This window comes from Macaca nemestrina, chromosome 9 (assembly GCF_043159975.1).
Source record: "Macaca nemestrina isolate mMacNem1 chromosome 9, mMacNem.hap1, whole genome shotgun sequence".
Classification (NCBI taxonomy): Eukaryota; Metazoa; Chordata; class Mammalia; order Primates; family Cercopithecidae; genus Macaca; species Macaca nemestrina.
Genome location: NC_092133.1, coordinates 1,479,412 through 1,501,706, shown reverse-complemented (window position 1 = coordinate 1,501,706; position 22,295 = coordinate 1,479,412). Strand labels below are relative to the sequence as shown.

The following is a 22,295-nucleotide window of genomic DNA, read 5'->3' as shown; positions in this document are numbered from 1 at the left end:
CCTATAAAATGCTTAATTAAAACCAGAAAAAGCAGAAAAATAAGGAAAAAAGAAGGAACAACAAATAGACTACACTTATAAATATGATAGATATCATATTGAATTTATCAATGATCACTTATTTATTTACAAGACAGTGTGTCTCTCTGTTACCCAGGCTGGAGTGCAGGGGCATGATCATAGCTCACTGCAGCCTTGAACTCCTGGGCTCAAGTGATCCTACTGCCTCAGCGTCCTGTGTAGCTGGTATCACAGGTGTGTCCCACCACACCCAGCTAATTTTAAATTTTTGAGTAGAGACAGGATCTCGCCATGTTGCCCAGCCTGGTCTCAAACTCCTGGGCTCAACCAATCCTCTCACCTCAGCCTCTCAAGTCACTGGGACTACAGGCATGCACTGTTACACCTGGCTAATTTTTAAAGTATTTTATAGAGCTGGTGATAAGGTTTGGCTGTGTCCCCACCCCAATCTCAGCTTGAATTGTAACTCCCACAATTCCTACGTGTCATGGGAGGAACCTGGTGGACAGTCATTGAATTGTGGGGGCGGGTCTTTCCTGTGCTACTGTCATGATAGTGAATGAGTCTCATGAGATCTGATGGTTTTAAAAACAAAAGTTTCCCTGCACAAGCTCTCTTTTTGCCTGCTGCCATCCATGTAAGATGTGACTTGCTCCTCCTTGCTTGCCTTCCACCATGATTGTGAGGCCTCCCCAGCCATGTGGAACTGTAAGTCCATTAAACCTTTTTCGTGTATAACCCAGTCTCAGGTATGTGTTTATTAGCAGCATGAAAACAGACTAATACAGTAAATTGGTACCAGTAAAGTAGGGTACTGCTGAAATGATACCCAAAATGTGGAAGAAACTTTTTAGAACTGGGTAACAGGCAGAGACTGTAACAGTCAGGAGGACTCAGAAGAAGACAGGAAAATGTAGGAAAGTTTGGAACTTCCTAGAGACTTGTTGAAAGGCTTTGACCAAAATGCTGATAATGATATGGACAATCAGTCCAGGCTGAGGTGGTCTTAGATGGAGATGAGGAACCTGTTGGGAACTGGAGCAAAGGTGACTCTTGTTATGCTTTAAGCAAAGAGACGGGCGGCATTTTGCCCCTGCCCTAGAGATTTGTGGAACTTTGAATTTGAGAGAGATGATTTAGGGTATGTGGCAGAAGAAATTTCTAAGCAGCAAAGCATTCAAGAGGTGACTTGGGTGCTGTTAAAGGCATTCCGTTTTAAAAAGGAAACAGAGCATAAAAGTTCAGAAAATTTGCAACCTGACAATGTAATAGAAAAGAAAATCCTGGCTGGGCATGGTGGCTCATGCCTGTAATCCTAGCATTTTGGGAGGTTAAGGCGGGCAGATCACCTGAGGTCAGGAGTTCGAGACCAGACTGGTCAACATGGCAAAACCCTGTCTCTATTAAAAATACAAAAATAAGCTGGGTGTGGTGGTGCATGACTATAATTCCAGCTACTTGGGAGGCTGAGACAGGAGAATCACTTGAAATCAGGAGGCGGAGGTTGTAGTGGCAATGAGCCACTATTGCACCACTGCACTCCTGCCTGGGTGACAGAGCAAGACTGTCTCAAAAAAAAAAAAAAAAAAAAAACCATTTTCTGTGGAGAAATTACATAAGTAACAAGGAACTGAATATTAATCACTAAGACAATGGGGAAAATGTCTCCAGGGCATGTCACAGACCTTTGTGGCAGCCCCTCCCATCACAGACCCAGAGGCCTAGGATGAAAAAAATGGTTTCATGGGCTAGATCCAGGGTCCCTCTGCTGTGTGCAGTCTAGGGACTTGCTGCTCTGCATCCCAGCTGCTCCAGCTATGACTGAAAAGGGCCAAGGTACAGCTCAGGCCGTGGCTTCAGAGGGTACAAGCCCCAAGCTGTGGTAGCTTCCATGTGGTATTGAGCCTGCAGGTGCACAGAGGTCAAGAATTGAGATTTGGAAACCTCTGCCTACATTTCAGATCCGTATGGAAACACCTGGATGTCCAGGCAGAAGTTTGTTGCAGGCTTGGGGCCCTCATGGAGAACCTCTGCTATGGCAATGCAGAAGGGAAATGTGGGGTCGGTGCCCCTACACAGAGTCCCCACTGGGGCACTGCCTAGTGGAGCTGAGAAGAAGGTCACCATCCTTTAGACTCCAGAATGGTATATCCACCAACAGCTTACACCGAGCACCTGGAAAAGCCACAGACACTCAATGCCAGTCCATGAAAGCAGCCGGCAGGGAGGCTGTACCCTGCAGAGCCACAAGGGCAGAGCTGCCTAAGACCATGGGAACCCAATTCTTGCATCAGCATGACCTGGATGTGATATATGGAGTCAAAGGAGTTCATTTTGAAGCTTTAAGATTTGACTGCCCTGCTGGATTTCAGACTTGCATGGGGCATGTAGCCCCTTTGTTTTGGCCAATTTCTCCCATTTGGAATGGCTGTATTTACCCAATGCCTTTACCCCCATTGTATCTAGGAAGTCACTTGCTTTTGATTTTACAGGCTCATAGGCAGAAGGGACTTACCTTGTCTCAGATGAGACATTGGACTGTAGACTTTTGAGTTAATGCTGAAATGAGTTAAGACTATGGGGGACTGTTGGGAAGGCATGATTGGTTTTGAGATGTGAGGACATGAGATTTGGGAGTGGCCAGGGAAGAATGATAAGGTTTGGCTGTGTCCCCACCCAAATCTCAGCTTGAATTGTGACTCCCACAATTCCATGTGTCATGGGAGGAACCTGGTGGGAGGTCATTGAATTATGGGGATGGGTCTTTCCTGTACTGTTGCCATGATAGTGAATGAGTCTCATGAGATCTGATGGTTTTAAAAACAAAAGTTTCCCTGCACAAGCTCTCTCTTTACCTGCCACCATCCATGTAAGATGTGACTTGCTCCTCCTTGCCTTCCACCATGATTGTGAGGCCTCCCCAGCCATGTGGAACTGTAAGTCCATTAAACCTTTTTCCTGTATAAATCACCCAGTCTCAGGTATGCCTTTATTAGCAGCGTGAAAATAAACTAATACAGATGGGTCTCACCTTGTTGCCCAGGCTTGTCTCAAACTCCTGGACTCAAACAGTCCTCTTGCCTCAGCCTCCATGGTCACTTTAAATGTGAATAGTCTAAAATACACCAATTAGGTCAGGCACAGTGGCTCACATCTGTAATCCCAGCATTTTGGGAGGCTTAGGTGGGAAGACTCCAAGAGTCTGAGACCAACCTGGACAACACAGTGAGACCCCGTCTCTTCAACAAAATTTTTTTCAAATGAGCCAGGTGTGGGGGCGCACACCTCCAGTTCCAGCTATTCCAGTGACTAGGGCAGGGAGAATCACTTGAGCCCAGGAAGTCAAGGCTGAAGTGAGCCATCATTGCACCACTGCACTCCAGTTTTGGTAATAAAGCCAGACCCTGTCTCTAAAAAAACAATAAAGTAAAATAAAATATGCCAATTAAAATACATTGTCAGAGTAGACTAAAAAAAAGACAATAAAAAATTTTTAAAATTTGAATAGACATTTCTGTAGACACAATACCTGATAAAACACCTCAAAAGATGTTCAGCATCATCAGAGAAATGCAAATCATAGCCACACAATCACTGCACACTAAGATACCTATAATTAAAAAAAAAATAAACCAGACAATAACAAGACTTGGCAAGTGTGTGGAGAAATTACCACCCTGACACACTGCTGGTAGGGGCATAAAATGGCATACCTGCTGTAGAAAAGGGTAGGCATTTCCTCCAAACATGAAGCAAAGAGTCACATACGACCCAGCAGGTTCACGCCTAGGTATGCGCCCCCCAAAAATAAAAGTACATATCCACACAAAGACTGGTAAGTGAACGTTCACAGCAGCATTATTCTTCATAATGAAAAATGTTAACAAGTGGAAAGAACAAATACTCATCAACTGATGACTGGATAAGGGAAAGGTGATATATATGTGGAATATTACTCAGCCATCAACAGGAATGAAGCACTGACAGGCTACAACGTGGATGGACCTCAAAAGCATCCTGCGAAGTGAAAAGAAGTGAAAGAAGCCAGCCGCAAAGACCCCATAGTGTGTAACTCCACTTCCATGAAACACCCACAACAGGCAAACCTACAGAGACGGAAAGTAGCTTCGTGTCTGCCAGGGGAGGGGAGGAAAGGGGATGGGGTGTGACTGCTAATAGGTGGCGTCTTTCTCTTACAGCACGTGAAAAGGTTCTAAAATCAGATTGTGGTGGAGGATGCACAGCCCTGTGACTATATTAAAAACCACAGAATTATATACTTTACATGGGTGTATTGTCTATTGTATGGAATGTGAATTATACCAAAATAAAGCTGTTTCCAAAAACCTCTCTCAGCCTCAAGTTAACAGTGGGACTTTTTTTTGGAGTAATGCTTTCCTTTCAGAACACCTACCACCCTGCAGCCAAAACATCTCCCCACAACCAACCCAAGACAAAGCCTAGCTCCTCCTGCTCATGAGTGCCTGGCCTCACCTGTTCCCACCCAGAGCCTCCTGGGATCTCAGCACAACCAGCTGGGCTCTGCACACTGTCCGTCCCTGAGTCTCCCATGAGGGCTCGTACCTCATCCTGGGCATGAGAGTTTCCCAGAACACCCACCACAGGCTGAGGCAGACCCAGGGGCAAGGGGACCACCGAGGGACCCGGGGTCATCACTGTCACCCCGACATCAACACATAACTGTAGCTACTCCTTGGTGAATATCAGTCACATCCTGGTGGTATGGGCCAAACTGAGTCCCCAAAATGATACATTCAAGTTCTAATCCTGGGTACCTGTGAATGTGACCTCATGTGGAAGTGAGGTCTTTGCAGATATCATCAAGATAAGATGGGGCCATAATGGATCCGGGTGGGCCCTAAATCCAATGCCAGGTGTCCTTATGAGAAGAGGGGAGGAGGTGGAGATGCACACACAGGCACACCCCACGCGGCAGCGGAAGCAGGGGCTGGGGGGATGTGTCTAGGCCAAGGCAGCCTCTGTCGGAGGTTCAAGGGGCAAGGACTGGTTTCCCTCCCTGGAGAGCCTTCAGAAGAGGCACGGCTTTGCTGACATCTTAACTATGGACTCAGGCCTCCAGACCATGAGACAACAGCGTCTTTTTATTTCTTTTTTAAATCTGCTGATTAAAAGGGAGCCTGTTGATGCTCTGTTGTGAATATCACGTTCACACAGAACACGAACCACGTCCACATTGGGAACACCATGTCCTCACATGGCAGAGGAGCAAAGACTCAAAAGAGGACTAAAGTCGCCCCTTTTACAACAGCATTAGCCCCACCCATGCTGGAAGAACCTACATGGCTCCATCAGCCCCCAAAAGTCCCATCTCCACCACCACCACAATAAGAAACAAAGTTCAACATGAGTTTTAGGGGAAACATTCCAACCACAGCACCCATCAAATCCTTGACGAGACCACGATCTCAGTCAGTATTAGCTTACACTCTGGCGGGACCCAGAAGCAGGGGGCAGAGCTACACCATGCCTGGACTTCCGGTTTACAGAAACTGAGATCATCACGTAACTGCCCAATGGGTTCACCATGCCCGCTGCCTAGACAGAGCCAATTACCAAGACAGAGGAGCTGCAGGAGACAAAGAGCAGTTCACACACAGCCAGCTGTGCGGGAGACCATTTCATTACAACTCAGATCCTTTTCGGAGACGATGCACTGCTGTTCTTCATCCACCTGATTCGTGGATACCTGTCCTGGTGGCCCCAGAACACCAGCATGCCTGGGTGTGAGGGCTTCACGTGGCCGTCCCCGCACACACAACCAAAGCCAGTGCACCTGGGTGTGAGGGCTTCACATGGCCGTCCCCGCACACACAACCAACACCAGCACACCTGGGTGAGTGTGAGGGCTTCACGTGGCCGTCCCCGCACACAAAACCAAAGCCAACGCACCTGGGTGTGAGGGCTTCACGTGGCCGTCCCCGCACACACAACCAAAGCCAACGCACCTGGGTGAGTGTGAGGGCTTCATGTGGCCGTCCCCGCACACACAACCAAAGCCAACGCACCTGGGTGAGTGTGAGAGCTTCACGTGGCCGTCCCCGCACACACAACCAAAGCCAACGCACCTGGGTGAATGTGAGGGCTTCACGTGGCCGTCCCCGCACACACAACCAAAGCCGATGCACCTGGGTGTGAGGGCTTCACGTGGCTGTCCCCGCACACACAACCAAAGCCGGTGTACCTGGGTGAGTGTGAGGGCTTCACGTGGCCGTCCCCGCACACACAACCAATTCCAGCACACCTGGGCAAGCATGAAGGCTTCACATGGCCGTTCCCGTGCACTCACAACCCCAGCCCTGGTTGTCCCTGCCCAGCTGCTTCATAGGAGCGAGGTGGGAGCTGGGAAATGCAGAAGGGAGGTCTCTGGCCTTCTCAGGACTTCAGGAAACGGTCTGGACTTCCAAGATGTGTGGGCTGCCAGGAGTCTCTACACGCCTTGCTCAGTGGGAGCCCCAAGCCCAGCCCGCCACCGCGCCCTGAGCCTGCCCCGGCACTCACGGACTGGGAGCTGTCCCTACTGTTGTCCCGGGACTTGTTCTTGGCCAGGCGCTTCTTCTTCTTGTGCAGGGGCCTGGATTCCAGGATCATCTCCTCCAACTCGAAGGTGGGGTCGCAGTGCAGACGGCCTTTCTACAGAGGGATGGGTGCTGAGCCCCAGCCCGTGGATGATGCCACGTCCAGCCCAGGGCCCCCCCCCACTGAGCCACCCACAGGCTTACGTTGGGCACGAAGTCCGGCTCCACCCTCTTCTCGCTCAGATGGCCCCACAGCACGCCGGCCAGCGCAGGGGCTGCCTGCACGTCCTGGAGGCTGGAGAACCGATGCTCGGGGTTCACAGTGAGGAGCTGCAACCAGGCATGAGTTAGAGGGCCCAGGGCCCACAGCCCACCAGCATGGAATAGCCCGGCACCCCCAGCCAGGGCCCACAGCCCACCAGCACGGAATAGCCCGGCACCCCAGGTCAGGGCACCCTGAGGAGTGTCCCACCAGGCCTGAGGTTCAGAGCTCAGGAACCTCAGGGACACGTGAGGAAGGATGGTGCCGACATCAGGCCAAGCACTGTGGTTGGCTCAGCATGTGGCCCAGGGAACGCCTGATCTGAGTGGTGCTGCCCAAACTCCTGGCACCAGAGGACAGCAGAAAGATATGCAAGGAAGGCTCTGCCGGGATTTGCCAGGAGGTGGCAGCCGAGGGCTAGCTAGCAGCTAACACTCCGCCCGCGGCTGGCCTCACAGTAACTATTCCAGAGCCACTCCCTTCACCGAATGGGACCTCCCAGGTGAGCCCGGGGCAGCCGTGCGTGGCCTGGGAAGCAGCATCCCAGCCCTGGCACCTCCCATCTTTCCAGGGAAAATGCCACAGACCCAGACCCCGTGCGAGGTTTCCCAGGCCTGGGCTTAGGCGTGTGGGTCATTCCCAGTCCCCACGCAGGCCCTCTCTAGCCCAGTGCCACCTTGTGAACCACCTGGGCAGGTGTGGCCGAGCTTCATAGGGCTAAAGCAGAGTTAAGAGGCTCTCTTGGGGCTGGGGAGAGGCCCCCGGCAGGCAAGGCCTCCCTGACTTTAGGCTGCTTGGCTACAATTCCAAAGCAGGAGGCCCCACCTACCTGAGACATGGGAGCCGGGAGACAGCTGGGCCCGTGTGGCACACTCGCTCCCTTCCCTGCCCTGCCTGCGCCTGGCTCTGACTCTGAATCCCCCATGATGTTCCAGTGAGGCTCTGAACAGGGAGCCGCACAGGCCAGTCAAGACACAGCCCCGGCCTAGTCCCAGATCACAAATGGGAGGCACCACTGATGGCCACGCCCCTGCCCGTGTCCCTGCCAGGCTGACGTCCCTTGAGAGGCATTTGCAGTGGGCAGCGGCTGCCCACCTTCCCTGGGAGGCACTGGAGCAAAGCATCCCGGAGATAGCATGGGCTTGAACCCACCCACCCCTCACCCTCCTTCCAATACGTGGGACACAGGGACCTGACTCAGGGCTCCTGTGTGGTGACAGGCAGGGCGGGTGCACAAGCCTGCTGTGAGGGTGCCTGGGGACACAGCTCAGGGGATCACCAGGACACCAGTGACCTGGTAGGGCTCGCACCTGGTGAGAGGGCCACAGAGCCGGCCACCAGCTTGCTGTCCGGGGTTCGGGGCTGCCATCTGTGGAGGCCCCCACAGGCTGCAGTGAAGGGACCTGTGTCCGCCAGGAAGCGGCACTAAGTGTGCACTGGAGGGGGGGCCCCGAGCCACAGATGAATGAGGGAGGGAATGGGTGCTCCGTGGGCAAGGAGGCTCAGGGATGGGGGCTCACCTTCCGCAGCAAGGCCACCATCTCCCTGGACCACGTGGGGACATACTGGACGCTCACGGTGCTGAACAGCTGCACCAGGGACTCCACAGCATTGCTGGAGTGGATGTCGTAGGGCCTCTGGAGACAGGGAAGGCAGCGCTGGGCAGATCCTCCTGGCCCCCAGGACACCCAGAACAATGCCAGACACAGGTGGCATCACCCTAAGAGGACTCCCCCCACCCCAAGTGCAGGCACAGCTCTGAGCAGCCTGGCCTTCACCTGCCTCAGGGGAGCCTGGGTTAGATAAAGCTTGCACCCGGGTCCTGCACCACGGCTGCTGCGCCCATCTGGCTGGGATCCCAGGGGCCTGGGTTCAGGCAGAACAGCCCCAGGGGGCCAGGAGGGAGCTTCCTCAGAGGTGGGGTCCTGTGCAGGGCTGAGGGGTATGGTCTGCAAGAGGGCCCCAGCCTCCCAGTCTCCAGGAACTGGCCTCGCCGTGGCCACAAGGGTGAGAGCACAGGGCCCCAAAAGAAACTTTCTGTGGAAAGTTCTGTGGAAAGTTCCAAGGCAGCAGCACCCCTGCTGGCCAGTTCTCAGCCCTGTCCACCCCCCCCAGAGGCCGGCTTGCAGGCCCCAGCAGCGGCCCCGGGAAACCACAGTGACTCTGTCCTTCCTCCCCCTGCTCAGGCATTCTATCACCTACTGCACACTTTGCTAAAAACGTGACTCTTCAGACAGAGTGGAGACATCCCTGCACGCCTGGGCACTGGGGGTGGCCGCCCCCCTCCCCGGCACTCAGGCCACCCACTGGTGGGCGCAGACAGCAGGGGTCTGGCGGCCAAACCCGGGGGCTGCAGGGGGTCCATACCCAGCCTCGCAGCAGTTCATAGGCCATCACCCCCAATGACCACCAGTCCACCTCGAAGGAGTAGCCAGTTCCGCCGTTGACAAAAGAGTGGAAGATCTCTGGAGCTTTCCGACAGAAAGAAGGACCAGTTGAGCTGCCAACGGATCACAGCCTGGACCCGTGGGCACAGGGCCGGCACCTTGAGGCCACACCCCGAGACCAGGCTGCCTCCAGGGTGGGACAGAGAAGCCACCGAGGTCTTGTCCTTCCCACCTGGAGGAAGCCAGCTCCCATCTGGAATCCCAGCTCGGGCTCACCCATGTACGGCTTGGTGCCTGCTAATGCCGTCGCCCGCTCCCCGTCCTTGATGATGGTGGCGATGTTGAAGTCGGTCAGGTGTGCGTGTCCTGCGCAGAGAGGGGTCAGCTGTGGCTGTCCCAGGACCAGAGACGCATCCTTGTGTGCAGGACCCCCCTCCCCCCACAGGCCCATCCCTGCCGCCACCCACCTGGGCTGCCCACACCCAGCCCCACCCACCTCTCTCATCCAGGAGAATGTTGTCAGGCTTGACATCTCTAGACAGGGCAGAAAGTGGGAAGGTGAGTTGAGAAATCTGCCCTGTTTCTGCCCTGGAATCTCTGCCACAATTCCTCCAGTCCCCAGGACACTCCCCCCACCTCCGGTCACCCACTCGAGGCAGAGGCCTGGGAGCCTGACTTGGTCCTGGGACGATACTAGAACCTCCGGGTAGGGGCAGAGGCGATGAAGTCAGCCACTTTGTTTCCTGTGGCATCTGGACAGCAGCACACACCTGGCACCAGACGCTGGGAGGGGGCCTGGAGCCCCAGAGGACAAGAGCAATTGCTGCCAGGGCCTGCCCTCCCCCTCCACGACTCAGCCTCTAGGAGACCAAGCCGCCTCGGCTCTCGCTTTGCCCCGACTTTTCCAGGCACGCAGCCAGTGCTCAGCGACCAGGTCATAACCAGACATCCGAGTCCCCAAAAGCAGAAATGCAAACACCAGTCTATTCGGCTTTAAAATATACCTCACAGATATTTTCATTTTGTTCCATAGCTGCGGAATTTCAGCCTAATTTCTGCTTCCCAATTTCACTTCCTTCATAATCTGCTTCCTATTTTCTTTTTTTAAATTTTATTTTCAGAGCCATCACACCGGCTCGGCTTCCTAATTTCATCTGCTTTAAGCTAATGTTAAAATTAGTTTGGATTCCCTGGGACATGGTGGATGGGCAAACGGGAGCCTTCAGTTAAACGGACCAGGTGAAGGCCACCTGCTGTGACCCGGTCCCGTGTCTGTCCACCAGGGCTAACAGCCCTCTGTGCCCAGTCTCGGCTGGGGCTACTGGGACGAGGCCCCCCACATGGACACCAGGCACACAGCTATGGGGCTGACCCGGTTGGTGCAGGTGCCACAGCTGGGGGCAGGCACTCAGGCAAGGGTGGGGCAGAGGAGCTAGACCCGCTCTGTGGGAGTGCAGACGCCCTGCCAGCAGTCTGACCCGAGGTTGCTAAAGCCCTGCCCACATCAGCAGGTGCCCGCACTGTCTGCCACGCACACACCTGTGGATGATGTGCTGGCCACACAGGTAGTCAAGGGCCAGCGCCATCTCGCAGATGTACAGCCTCACCGTGTCCTCAGAGAACTGCACGTTCTGCTGCAGGTGGTAGCGCAGGTCCCCACCCAGAAGCAGGTCCACTACCATGAACATGTCCTCCTCGTCCTGGAAGGAGTACCTGTGGGCACCGACGGAGGGCCTGGTGTGTGCACCGCTGGGGAGCCAGTCATGGCTGCTCCCACCGCTGACACACTCCCCCTAAGGACCACAGCCCCACCCCAGCATCGGTCACCAGGCATTCCCCGGAGGAGAGCCTGCCCAAAGCACTGATGGCACCCCAGCCCAGAGCTGCTCTGAGCCCAGATCCTGAGGAAAGACACACGACCCTGTGCTGGAGGTGGCCCAGCTGAGGGCCAGAGGCACCCGGGAGTGGCAAATGCAGAGCAGAGCTACAGCGCCCAGCTCTGGGTGTTTCAGGCTGCCTGGTCTCCTCTTCGGTAAAATGGGGATACAAACATCTGCCTCAGAGGGTTGTTAAAAAAACATGAGGCCACGTAGGTCACACTCTTGACACAGTGTTGGGCAAAGAGCTGGCATTTAATAACCAGCATCCATGGTGAGGACGATGGCAGTGATGGTGGTGGTAGTGGTGGTGATAGTGATAACAGTGACTGTAATAGTATGGTGATAACAGTGATTGTGACCGTGGTGGTGGTGGTGGCGATGGTGACAATAGTGATTGTGTTGATTACAGTGATGACGGTGATGAGAGTGATGGTGACAGTGGTGATGGTGGTGTTGGTGATGGTGGTGACGGTGATGGTGAGGATGACGATAGTGATGATTGAGGGTGGTGGTGATGGTGATAACAGTGACTGTAATAGTATGGTGATAACAGTGATTGTGACCGTGGTGGTGGTGGTGGCGATGGTGACAACAGTGATTGTGTTGATTACAGTGATGATGATGAGAGTGATGATGACAGTGGTGGTGGTGGTGATGGTGAGGATGACGATACTGATGATTGAGGGTGGTGGTGATGGTGATAACAGTGACTGTAATAGTATGGTGACAACAGTGATTGTGACCATGGCAGTGGTGGTGGCGATGGTGAGGATGACGATAGTGATGATTGAGGGTGGTGGTGATGGTGATAATAGTGACTGTAATAGTATGGTGATAACAGTGATTGTGACCGTGGTGGTGGTGGTGGCGATGGTGACAACAGTGATTGTGTTGATTACAGTGATGACGGTGATGAGAGTGATGGTGACAGTGGTGATGGTGGTGTTGGTGACGGTGATGGTGATGACGATAGTGATGATTGAGGGTGGTGGTGATGGTGATAACAGAGACTGTAATAGTATGGTGATAACAGTGATTGTGACCTTGGTGGTGGTGGTGGCAATGGTGACAATAGTGACTGTGTTGATTACAGTGATGATGGTGATGAGAGTGATGATGGTGACAGTGGTGGTGGTGGTGATGGTGATAACAGAGACTATATAGTATGGTGTTAACAGTGATTGTGACCGTGGTGGTGGTGGTGGTGGTGGTGACAATAGTGATTGTGTTGATTACAGTGATGATGGTGATGAGAGTGATCATGGTGACAGTGGTGATGATGGCGGTGATGGTGATGATGGTGGTGAGTTTTTCAGTCCCTAAACTCTCCCCCACTGACTAGTGCCAGAGACTCCATGGGGGCACATCTCCATCGCAGGGAAGCCCTGGGCTTTCAGCAGGCTCCGAAGAGACTGCATTAACTAACCCCAGCATGCCATGGCCACCTGGGCCCCTGCCAGCCCTGGGGCACAGGAAGGAGAACAGATGGGGAGGGGTAGAAAGGGCCTGTGGGTGGCAGGGGCATCTCCGAGGCACAAGGGCCAGGGAGCACCAAGGGCAGGAGAGCACAGCCGGTGCCTTCCCAGCTTCAGGGCGGCGAGTCTCTCTGCAGAGAGGCCACAGCAGGCTCACCAGAGGTTCACCAGAAAGACGTGCTCGATCTCCTGCAGGATCTCCAGCTCCCGGAAGACGTTGCGGACCTCGTCGCGCTCGATGCACTGCTGCTTGTTCATGTACTTCATGGCGTACATCTTCTCCGTGTCCCGCTTCTGCACAATGCACACCTGGGGGGCACAGGGCTGTTCGGCAGGACGCCTGAGGACGCCTGGGGACACATGGGGACACCTGGAAATGCATGGGGATGCCTGGGGATACATCGTCAGGACACACGGGGACACCTGGGGACGCGCCACAGCCCCTCTGCCTCCTAGACGTGGCAGACGCATTCCTCTCCGCCACATGTGGTAGCATATTTGTTCTGGGGATTAGGACTTGGGTGTTCGGGAGGCCACGATTCTGCCCCCAGAGGTTCCTGTACTGCTTAGCATGTGGCCCTGGAGGCACCTGTCTCAGTCACATCCTGGCTCCGTGGCTGTCACTGAAGACCCCTCCCTGAGACTCAGTCCTGCGTTTCAAGTCTGCAGCAGGACACATCTGTGAACAGCACTAGCTGCAAACGGACAGGGCCGGGCCTGAGAGCACCCAGGCGTGAGTCGGAGCCATGCAGTGGCCAGTTGTGCGGGGAGAGCCCCTCACCAGCCATGACCTGGGCAGGGAGTTTTCCCTTCCTAAACCCCAACATCCTTTTCCAGGGCTTGGAGCAGCAAGCAGCCTGGAGGGGTACTGGGGAATGAATGCAAAAACCCACTCAGCACAGAGCCGTGCACCCAGGAAGCCTCATCAACCATGGCTGCAGCTTCACCCTGGACAGGCATCACTCCACACTCCAGAGACCGCCTCCCGTCTCAACACTGTGAGGCCAAGGCCCCTCACCCTGTCCTGCAAGGAGACACACGGAGTGAGCATGGGGCATGGGGGCCACCGCTGCCACCAGAGCAGGACGCCTCCATGGCACCGGTCCCCATGTAGCTCTTCAGGCACCGTGCCCTCTGAGCACGGATCGTCAGTGTCAACACTGATGCTGCAAATGCACAGCTAATTGCTTGGCAGTGAGGATCAAAGTGAGGCAAAGGGTGAGAAGCATCAATGAGCTGGGGGTCCCTTGTGGCCAAGGAATGTCAATCAGAATTAAGGACAAAGATCCCCAATGGGAAGCCAGGAATTAAGGCACAAAGTTGTAAGCAGCAGAGCCAACACCCCTGTCTCCCACTCAGGTTGGGAGAGACCTTCCCAGGTTGGGAGAGGACAGGTAACCCAGACCCATTTCCAAGGCCTTCCACAACCTCTGCTATCTGGTCCTCAAGGAGCTGGAGCCCAGCGGGGGACCAGGAGGAATTGGACGATTCTGGATCTCAAGGTGGGCCACAGATGGCCCTCGGCTCCTGGTCACATGCCCTGGAAGCGTGGTGGCACAACCCGTAGTCCCAGCTACTCAGGAGACTGAGAAGGGGGGATTGCTTGAGCATGAGAGGTTGAGGCTGCAGTGAGCCATGATCGTACCACTACACTCAGCCTGGGTGACAGAGCGAGACTCTGTCTCTAAAAAAAATAGTCAGATGATTAACAGCCTGAATTCCATGTGCAACCTTCATCCCTCTCTGCCACAAACAGTAACACATCTGTTCTGGGGATTTGAAAGTGGGTGTTTTGGAGGCCATGAGTCTGCCCCCAGAGATTCCTGTACTGCTTAGTGTGTGGCCCTGGAGGCACCTGTCTCAGTCACATCCTGGCTCCGGGGCTGTTACTGGAGACCCCTCCCTGAGACTCAGTCCTTTTGTGACGCAAAGTGGTGACCCTCCCTCCCCCTGGGGGCCACTGGGAGTCACACTGTGCACAGAGCACAGGGCTGAGCAGTGGCCTGGGTGGATCCAGCTGCGGCACCATGGCATGGGAGACAGTGACTTGGCCTGGCACCATGGGCTCTAAGTGTGGCCTCGCCAAGAAGCTGGCACCAGGCGTGGCCTCAGCACCTCCCTGACCGGTGGGTGGGGAAAGCTGGGCCTGGAGGGACAGGAAGAGCCTTGTGTTGGGGGCTACCCAGAGGCACATGTACTGACGGGGGCTCCCGAACACACGGCCACACCTTCGAGGAGCGGGGGCAGCTGCAGGCAGCCCGAGAACAGACGGAGACTGAGCTTGAATGAGGCTGCCTTGGGAGGGCTGGGCTGGGTTTCTCCTGAACTTCCTGCATTTCCTGCGACCATTTTTAAAATTGTTATTTTGAAAGCCAGTTGAGGGTTTCAGAATGACAGTGAGCATAAGCTGTAGCAGCCCCTGGCTGCCCACTTCAGCTCCGAGGACCCTCTCCTGCTGCTTCCCGCTGCCAACGGGGCAGTCGCGTGGCTCAGCAGCACGGCCTTCCTCCCACGCACACGGCCGCAGGAGGCAGAGGCATCCCGTGCTCCAGACGGAAGCCCCAGCCGCACTGCACAGGCACAGAAGGAGCAGTGCTCTCCCGCGCCAGCCCCAGCACCCGTGGCCTCCCGCAGACGGCCACTGCACGCTCAAGGTGGCGACTGCAGGTCTGGAAACTGCTCCCGAAGGGCTGTTTCTTGCCCTGGGGCTGGGACCAGATAGGCTGTGAGACAAACAGGGTGGAAAATCTGGCCCCCACCCTCTGCCCCTCAGGAGCCTGATTTGGGGGCACTGGCTGGGGCCAGGGCTTTTGCTGCTTGGGGGGAAGCTGGCAGGGGAGCTGCAGAGCCCACCTCTGCCTGGAGCAGCGCCAGTGCCCAGACCCCAAGGCCGTCCCCAGCCAGTCCCAAGCCTCAGGCTTTCTGTCCCTTGTGCAAAGCCTCAGAAAGCTGCCTGCCCAAGCCACCGAACCCTCCCCAGGGTCCCTCTGCCCCTCCCGCTCACGTTGCAGCTCAGTTCTTATGGAGGAATCTCTGGAAGAACATGCCTTCCCTTGGGGTGCTAAACCCCCACAGCCCACTCACCAGGAGACAGGGCACCTGGGCTTCCCGTGCCCTCTGGGCCCAGTCACAGGTGCGGCAGACACTGACCAGGTGTCTACTCCAGACAGGACCTCATCCTCCTGCCAAGCGAGCTCACCCAGGACCACCTGCTTTCCCAAGCACGGGGCTTGGGCTCCATCTGGGGCCAGCCCCTTGGCCCTGTGACCCAAGCCTGCTCTCCCCATCACACACATCCTGTCACCCGCAGCCAGGGAGCAGGGACAGAAGAGCTGCCTCGAGTCAGGGCCTGGCCTCGCACACACATGCCTGGCCTCGCACACCCACAGTTCCGTTGTCCACCAGAACAAAGCAGATCCAGTTCCCTCCAGCCTGTTACCCCACCTGGGAAACAAACTGCCCTGGACGGTGGAGTCACCAGCCACGATCGAAGCCCCTGGCCTGGCCCTGTGGGAGGAGCTGCCCTGAGGAGCAAGGGGAGGCAGAGGGTTACACCCAGGTCTCCCGAGTCTTTGGGCTCTGTGTTCTGGAACATTCTCAGCTCAACTGCAGTTCAAGAAAAGCTTGTAAGTCTTCCTCTGTGCCAGCCCCATGCGAGGGACTGGCAGGGCAGGCTGAGTTGCCATGGTCGCTCCCTGGAGACCCTGGGGGGAATGCCTCGACCCCCGGCAGCAGGCCCGAGTGTGTCCCCAAAAGACACAGCCACCAGGAGCCTCGGAATGTGGCCTTATTGGGAACAAAGGTCTTTGAAGATGTAATTAAGTTGAGGATCTGGAGGCCCTGAATGGGGATGGGCCCTAAAGCCAATGACAGGCATCCTTACAAAAGACAGAAAAGAGACGACAGCGCGGGCGCAGGGGCGAGGAGACGGCGCAGACATGGGGGCGAGGCAGCGATGTGAAGATGCCGGCCTGGGGATGGAGTGACGCGGCAGCAGCTGAGGACGCCACGAGTGGCCAGCAGCCACCAGACGCCAGGAGAAGGCACAGCGGGTTCTCCCACGGAGCCACCCAGAGGACCCACTCTGCCAGGTCTCAGGCTTCCCATCTCCAGGACTACAAGAGACACTTCTGTTGTTTGCAGACCCTGAGTTACGGAACTTGGTTCTGGCGGGAAACTCACTTTCTTCGCTCCTCCTGTGTGTACGCATCCCTGAGAACACCCTGCAGGCTTTGACCGCCCGCGGCCACGTCTTCAGGCAGCCGCCTCACCGGGCTCACGCCTGCAGGTAGCCGCCTCACCGGGCTCACGCCTGCAGACAGCCGCCTCACCGGGCTCACGCCTTCAGGCAGCCGCCTCACCGGGCTCACGCCTGCAGACAGCCGCCTCACCGGGACTCACGCCTGCAGCCGCCTCACCGGGCTCACGCCTTCAGGCAGCCGCCTCACCGGGCTCACGCTGCACCCTCATCCAAGCACCTGGCAACCGAGCAGCCCACTTCCCCCAATCCCCTTCACCGCTTTCTGACCCAGGCCAGCAGGTGGGGAGCCTGGCCCCGCCCCTTATTACTAGGACTCCCCCTCCGAGGCCTGGACCGTCGGGCACGCTCAAGGTGGTTTGGGGGTGGTGTGGGGTTTTCCGTTGAAATGGATTTGATTAAGTCAATCACAGCAAAGTGCTCTTAGGTGAACACAACAGACGGCAGGTCCATCAGGCTCCCTCGGGCCCCTGATGCGGGAGGCTCCAATGAACGGTGGCGTAAAGCCCTGGGGTTGGTGCAGTCTCTCTGTCTGGAGGGACATCAGCACCCAAGATCACACACAGCAGTGTTTACAAAAAAGACTGGAAACCCAGCGGCCTTTTATGACCAGGCCTGGGGGGCTGAGGGCAGGCAGGTCCGACTCAACCACTTCCTCCAGGAAACTGGTCCCAGCTTTCCCGGCTGCTTCCTCCAATCATCAACTTAAACCCAAAGAGGACATGGAGTTAGAGGTCTCGCCATGAAGAGGAACAAGCCAACGCCGGGCTCCGGAGCCCTGGGCTTTCCCCATGAAGCGCCACTGACAGGGAGGCCACGGCGCCACCTGCAACAGGCTGGTACCTGCAGCCACGTGATGCCATTTCAACTGGATGCTGTTCACGCATTTTGCAGATTTCAGTGATTCACCCAAGCTCTTCCTCTTTCCCAGTAATTTTTGTTCCCCAGAAGCAAATGCCTGACCACAAGTAACTAAGGCCTCTAAATGGTATGAAACCACCTCCGAATCCTACCTGGGGGAGCTTCTGATGTCCCAAGGAGAAGCGGAGCTTGGGCACGTGGGGACAGCAGGGCGAGACAGGGCAAGGCAGGCTTCCTCCCAGGGATCAGTGCTGGGCACCACAAAAACGGGAGGGTCAGTGCCCAGGAAGGGGCTGGAGAAGGTGTCTGCAGTGGCTGAGGAAGGCGCAGCCCAGTATGGGGCCTCTGGGGAGGGCACTGGAGGCAGAGGGGTCCCCCAGGCAGAGCTGGGCTCCCGTGCACTCCAAAGGCTGCTCTATCTCCCACTCTTCTCTTCTCCTGTCCCTCCTGAGAGCCCCCCCTGAAGCTGTTATCTTGACGTCCCTGAGAAGCTGTGTCTCACAGGCCACGTGTCCCAGTCCCCTCTCCCTGGTTGAGCTCAGGATTCTAACGTGGTGAGTGGGAACCAGTTTTGGGGTTTCGGTTTTCCCCTGACGCTAAATGGCTGCTTCCTAGGCCACGGCCGGTGGAGTTAAGAAGCCTCATGAGGCCACAAACCTCTTGGGAAGAGGTGGACACTGGCGGGCTCACCGAGGGGCCAGGGTGGCAGCTGTAGGGGCCATGCTGCGACAGCATTGCGGCTCTTCTTCCATCTGCTGCAGATGGCAGAGGGGGGTCTTTGTCCCAAGAGGCTGGGAACCCTCCGTGCCTATGGCTGTCAGGTGTTGATGGCCAGGGAGGGGCACCCAGCCCACCGGCTTCCTGGGGGACGGAGCTACCTCCCAGGCCCACACGTGCAGGGGTGCTTGAGCTCCCACCTAAAGCCCTCGTTTAATCGGCACATCGCCGTGGGGCTAAGGCACACAGTGGCTGCGGCTGCAGGTCGGTTCCTTCAGCAACAGCTGCCACCCCTCAGCTGCTTCATGCCGGCTGGAACCTTGCTGGGCTTGGAAGAGCAGATGGGCTGGGGCGCCGTCTGAGTCCTCGCCAATGCGGAACCACTGTGGACATACTGTTTTCTGGTGCTTGCACACAAGTGATCATTCTGATGAGGTCTGGGATTCTGGGCTATCTTCAAACGGAGCGTGGAGATGCTGCTTCTGAGTGGCTGAGAACCTGTGGCCACGTGCATTCTCCCACTTGGGGATAACCAAGACTCTTAACACCTTGCCTTGCTACTCCCAGCTCTCCTCTCGCCCTGGGACTCAGGACCTGTGCACAGGATATGCGTAGTCCATGACCCATCTTGAGGGCCACCCTCCGTGCCGCCCAAGCTTGACAGCTGCTTCCAGGGGAGCTCTGCCAGCTGTTTCTCCGTTGCACCCTCCTGACACCTCTCAATACATCCCCAAGTCCTGGGCGGCACCTCCATGTCCCTTCCTCATCTGCCACATTCCCATGCCTTGCTGCAGTCCCCTCTGAAACGGGGGGTTCCCCTAGCAGGATTGCCCACTTTGCTTTTTCTGCCATCCCTGCTGCTGGATGAGGTCTCTATGAATTCTTGGGGGGACACTGGGTGCTCCTTCACTCACAGCCAGAGCTCCCTCTCACCTGTTTCTGCAGAGCTGTGAGTCCAAAGGGTTTCACCCTCCACACTCTGCACCCCATGCTCTGTATGGCCCCTTCTGAGCTTCTGGCCCCTTCATGTCATGCCTCTCCCCTACCTGGTTGGTAGGTGGCTGGGGCAGGTGTGGCTGCCATCCGTTCCTGTCAGTCAGGGACCACCTCTTCTCGCACCTCTGGCTGCCTCAAGCCTGTGGCTCTCCTGAGCTGCTGGGGAGGCCTGGGAGGCTGGAGGTCAGGTAAAGACAGGAAGTCTATGTTGTTCAAAGCCATTGCACATGGGCTAATTTGTTACAGCAGCCGTTGGAGACTTGTGCAGTGTGCAGTGTGCCTGCCGGGGCGGGTGGGCAGCTCGTGTGGCACACCCACCAGGGTGAATGATGCGGCCATGTGCTGGGACCTAGGGCAGGGATGCACATTGCACAGGGGACACCAGACACACGGCTGGGGGAGTAAGCAAGGTGAAACTGTGACTGGTGTGACTGGTGTGAACAGTGTGAACTGTGAGTGGTATGAACTGTATGAGTGGTGTGAGTCACGTGACTGGTATGAACCATGTGAGTGATATGAGTTGTGTGACCCATGTGAGTAGTGTGAGTGGTGTGAACAGTGTGAACTGTGAGTGGTATGAACTGTATGAGTGGTGTGAGTCACGTGACTGGTATGAACCGCATGAGTGATGTGAGTGGTGTGAGTGGTGTGCCACCCTTGATGCCAGAAGCAGGTTAAACTGATATATTAAAAGAAATCAGGCTGGGTGTGGTGGTTCACACCTGTAATCCCAATACTTTGAGACGTGGAGGCGGGTGGATCACGAGGTTAGGAGTTTGAGACCATCCCGGCCAACATGGTGAAACCCCATCTCTACTAAAATACAAAAAATTAGCCAGGCATGCTGATGCGCACCTGTAGTCCCAGCTACTCAGGAGGCTGAGGCAGGGGAATATCTTGAACCCAGAGAGCCGAGATTGCACCACTGCACTCCAGCCTGGCAACAGAGCAAGACTCCATCTCAAATAAAAAAAAAAAAAAGAAACCAACCAATGGAAATACGAACCAAAATCTTTCTTACAAGAGTTATTTCTGGAAGGAAGGAGAAGGCAGGAGGAAGGGATAGTGCCCAGGCCTCCAGGTGACGTGGGCAGCAGAAGCAGACGGGATGCTCAGGATACGGAACCATGGAGCCACCTGGGCCCTCAGCAAGTAAACAGCAAGGACAGGGCCCACAGGGTGACTGGCGGTCATGGGCCCACCTCCCTGCACAGACTCATCCAGATCCTGACTCAGAGAAGCCATCAGAAGACAGTCACAGGCACTGGAAGAACACGAGCCTGGCGCAGTGTGACGGGATTGTAAAGACCATTGTTTCCGGTGTGGAAAATACCGTGGTGGTGGCTACGAAGAGAGTCCTCGTTTTTAAAGATACACACTAAACTATCGATGGATAAAATGACACACACTCTGAAATTCATGTCGGATACCCAGGGCACGGTGGGAGGTGGGCGAAGGTTGTGGCTGAAACAGGATTGCGCCGCGTCGGTTCCTGGTGAGGCCGGACCCGGGTGCTTGCGGGGGGTCATTGTGCTCTTCTCTATACCATGTGAGTTGTACCTTCTAAAAACTAGAAAAAGAGAAGAGTGGAGGCAATGCTTCTGTGGCCCCAAAACCCATGCATGGGCCTCAGTCACGAGCACAGAAAGGACCCCAGCCCCTTCCCCAGGTGGCAGGGCCTGCAGATGGCCTGGTCAGCAGAGGGACGTGGTCAGTGCTGGGACTCTGGGCCCATGGGGAGGCCCGACTGCCCCGGAAATGGTCAACGATGTCCCTGTGGTCCTGGATGCCACAACCTGTCATGAGCTTCCCAGAAGGGGGTGACCCGATGGGGTGGCCAGGGGCTCCCAGTCCAGATAAGGAAGCAGAGGCTGGGTGGCAGGTGGCAACCCCACCGTGCACAGGCCCCACACACACCGGGCAGCTGTGTCTGCCACGCGTGGGCCCAGCGGGATGGCGAGGAAGCTTCTCACTCGTGGGCTTGCTGCAGGACAGCCAGGGAGGCGGCCCGGGAGGGGTGCCTATGACGTCATGCTGCCTCAGGTCAGTCTCAAATACAAGTTTAACTTTCCACACCAGCACGGCTCAGTCACCCTCAACACGGTTTCCAGTACTATCCCCCACTCACCCCAGCGGCTCCAGCCGGTGGCCAGAGATAGAAACGTAGAGGCGAGTCTCCCACCTAACAGAGGTTTCCTTTCCTGGGCCATTCAGACAATTGCCTGCCAGTTTACATGTCAATCACGGTGTGACCCTGGACCTGGTGCCTGGGATTCACTCACCAAGCAGAGCTCCTCTGGATCCGACAAACGTGTTGGCCCCAGGGTCCCTGCACTCCCTGTCTGTTTGTGCCCCCAAACTCCAAGTGCTTGTGGGCACCAGGCCTGCAATGTACCCGCCAAGGTCTGTAAGTATGAAAAGATCTTCAGCTTCCACGCTGTGGTTGTATCACGGAAACCCTCCTGCCCCAGTTCTACCCCCAAAGGTGAGGCCGGCCCTCAGGGACCCACACAGGTGGATGGATCCCTTTTTCTTTGACCACGGCCTCCTGGCTGCTGAGGCCAGAGCTGACAGCTGGGTGGGCAGTTTCGTTTTAAATGCCCACTCCTTGGGATGTGCTCCCTGGACTGTGCTCCCCAGGCTCCCACTCCTTGGGCTGTGCTCCTGGGCTGTGCTCCCTGGGCTCCTGCCCTGCTGGGCTCCCACTCCCTGGACTGTGGTCCCTGGGCTCACAGGCTGGGCCCCTCGGCCCTCCACTAGTGCTTGTTCCTCCCAAGCCAGGTGACCTGATCTGAGGCCAGCAGGGCCACCTCTCTGGCCTCAGCCTCCTTGCAGCTCCAAAGCAAAGGCAAGGACCATGCACGCACCTGTTGAGGGAAGA

General features: G+C 56.1%; 1 protein-coding gene across 9 annotated transcripts in view; it reads right to left on the bottom strand.

Moving 5' to 3' along the window:
- LOC105470988 (serine/threonine-protein kinase 32C) overlaps positions 1 to 22,295 on the bottom strand; it is a 128,286-nt gene that overhangs the window by 7,301 nt on the left and 98,690 nt on the right. For 7 of the 9 annotated variants that reach the window (XM_071068907.1, XM_011723354.2, XM_024789466.2 and 4 more), the window contains 8 exons: positions 12,740 to 12,891; positions 10,767 to 10,940; positions 9,724 to 9,761; positions 9,504 to 9,593; positions 9,208 to 9,311; positions 8,361 to 8,477; positions 6,783 to 6,908; positions 6,562 to 6,693 (listed from right to left, as the gene is read on the bottom strand). In XM_071068907.1, coding sequence (XP_070925008.1) covers positions 6,562 to 6,693; positions 6,783 to 6,908; positions 8,361 to 8,477; positions 9,208 to 9,311; positions 9,504 to 9,593; positions 9,724 to 9,761; positions 10,767 to 10,940; positions 12,740 to 12,891 — 933 coding nt within the window. Of the gene's footprint in view, positions 1 to 6,561; positions 6,694 to 6,782; positions 6,909 to 8,360; positions 8,478 to 9,207; positions 9,312 to 9,503; positions 9,594 to 9,723; positions 9,762 to 10,766; positions 10,941 to 12,739; positions 12,907 to 17,853; positions 18,376 to 22,295 lie in introns of those variants that run through there. The other 2 variants (XM_024789472.2, XM_024789465.2) reach the window with 2 other exon arrangements.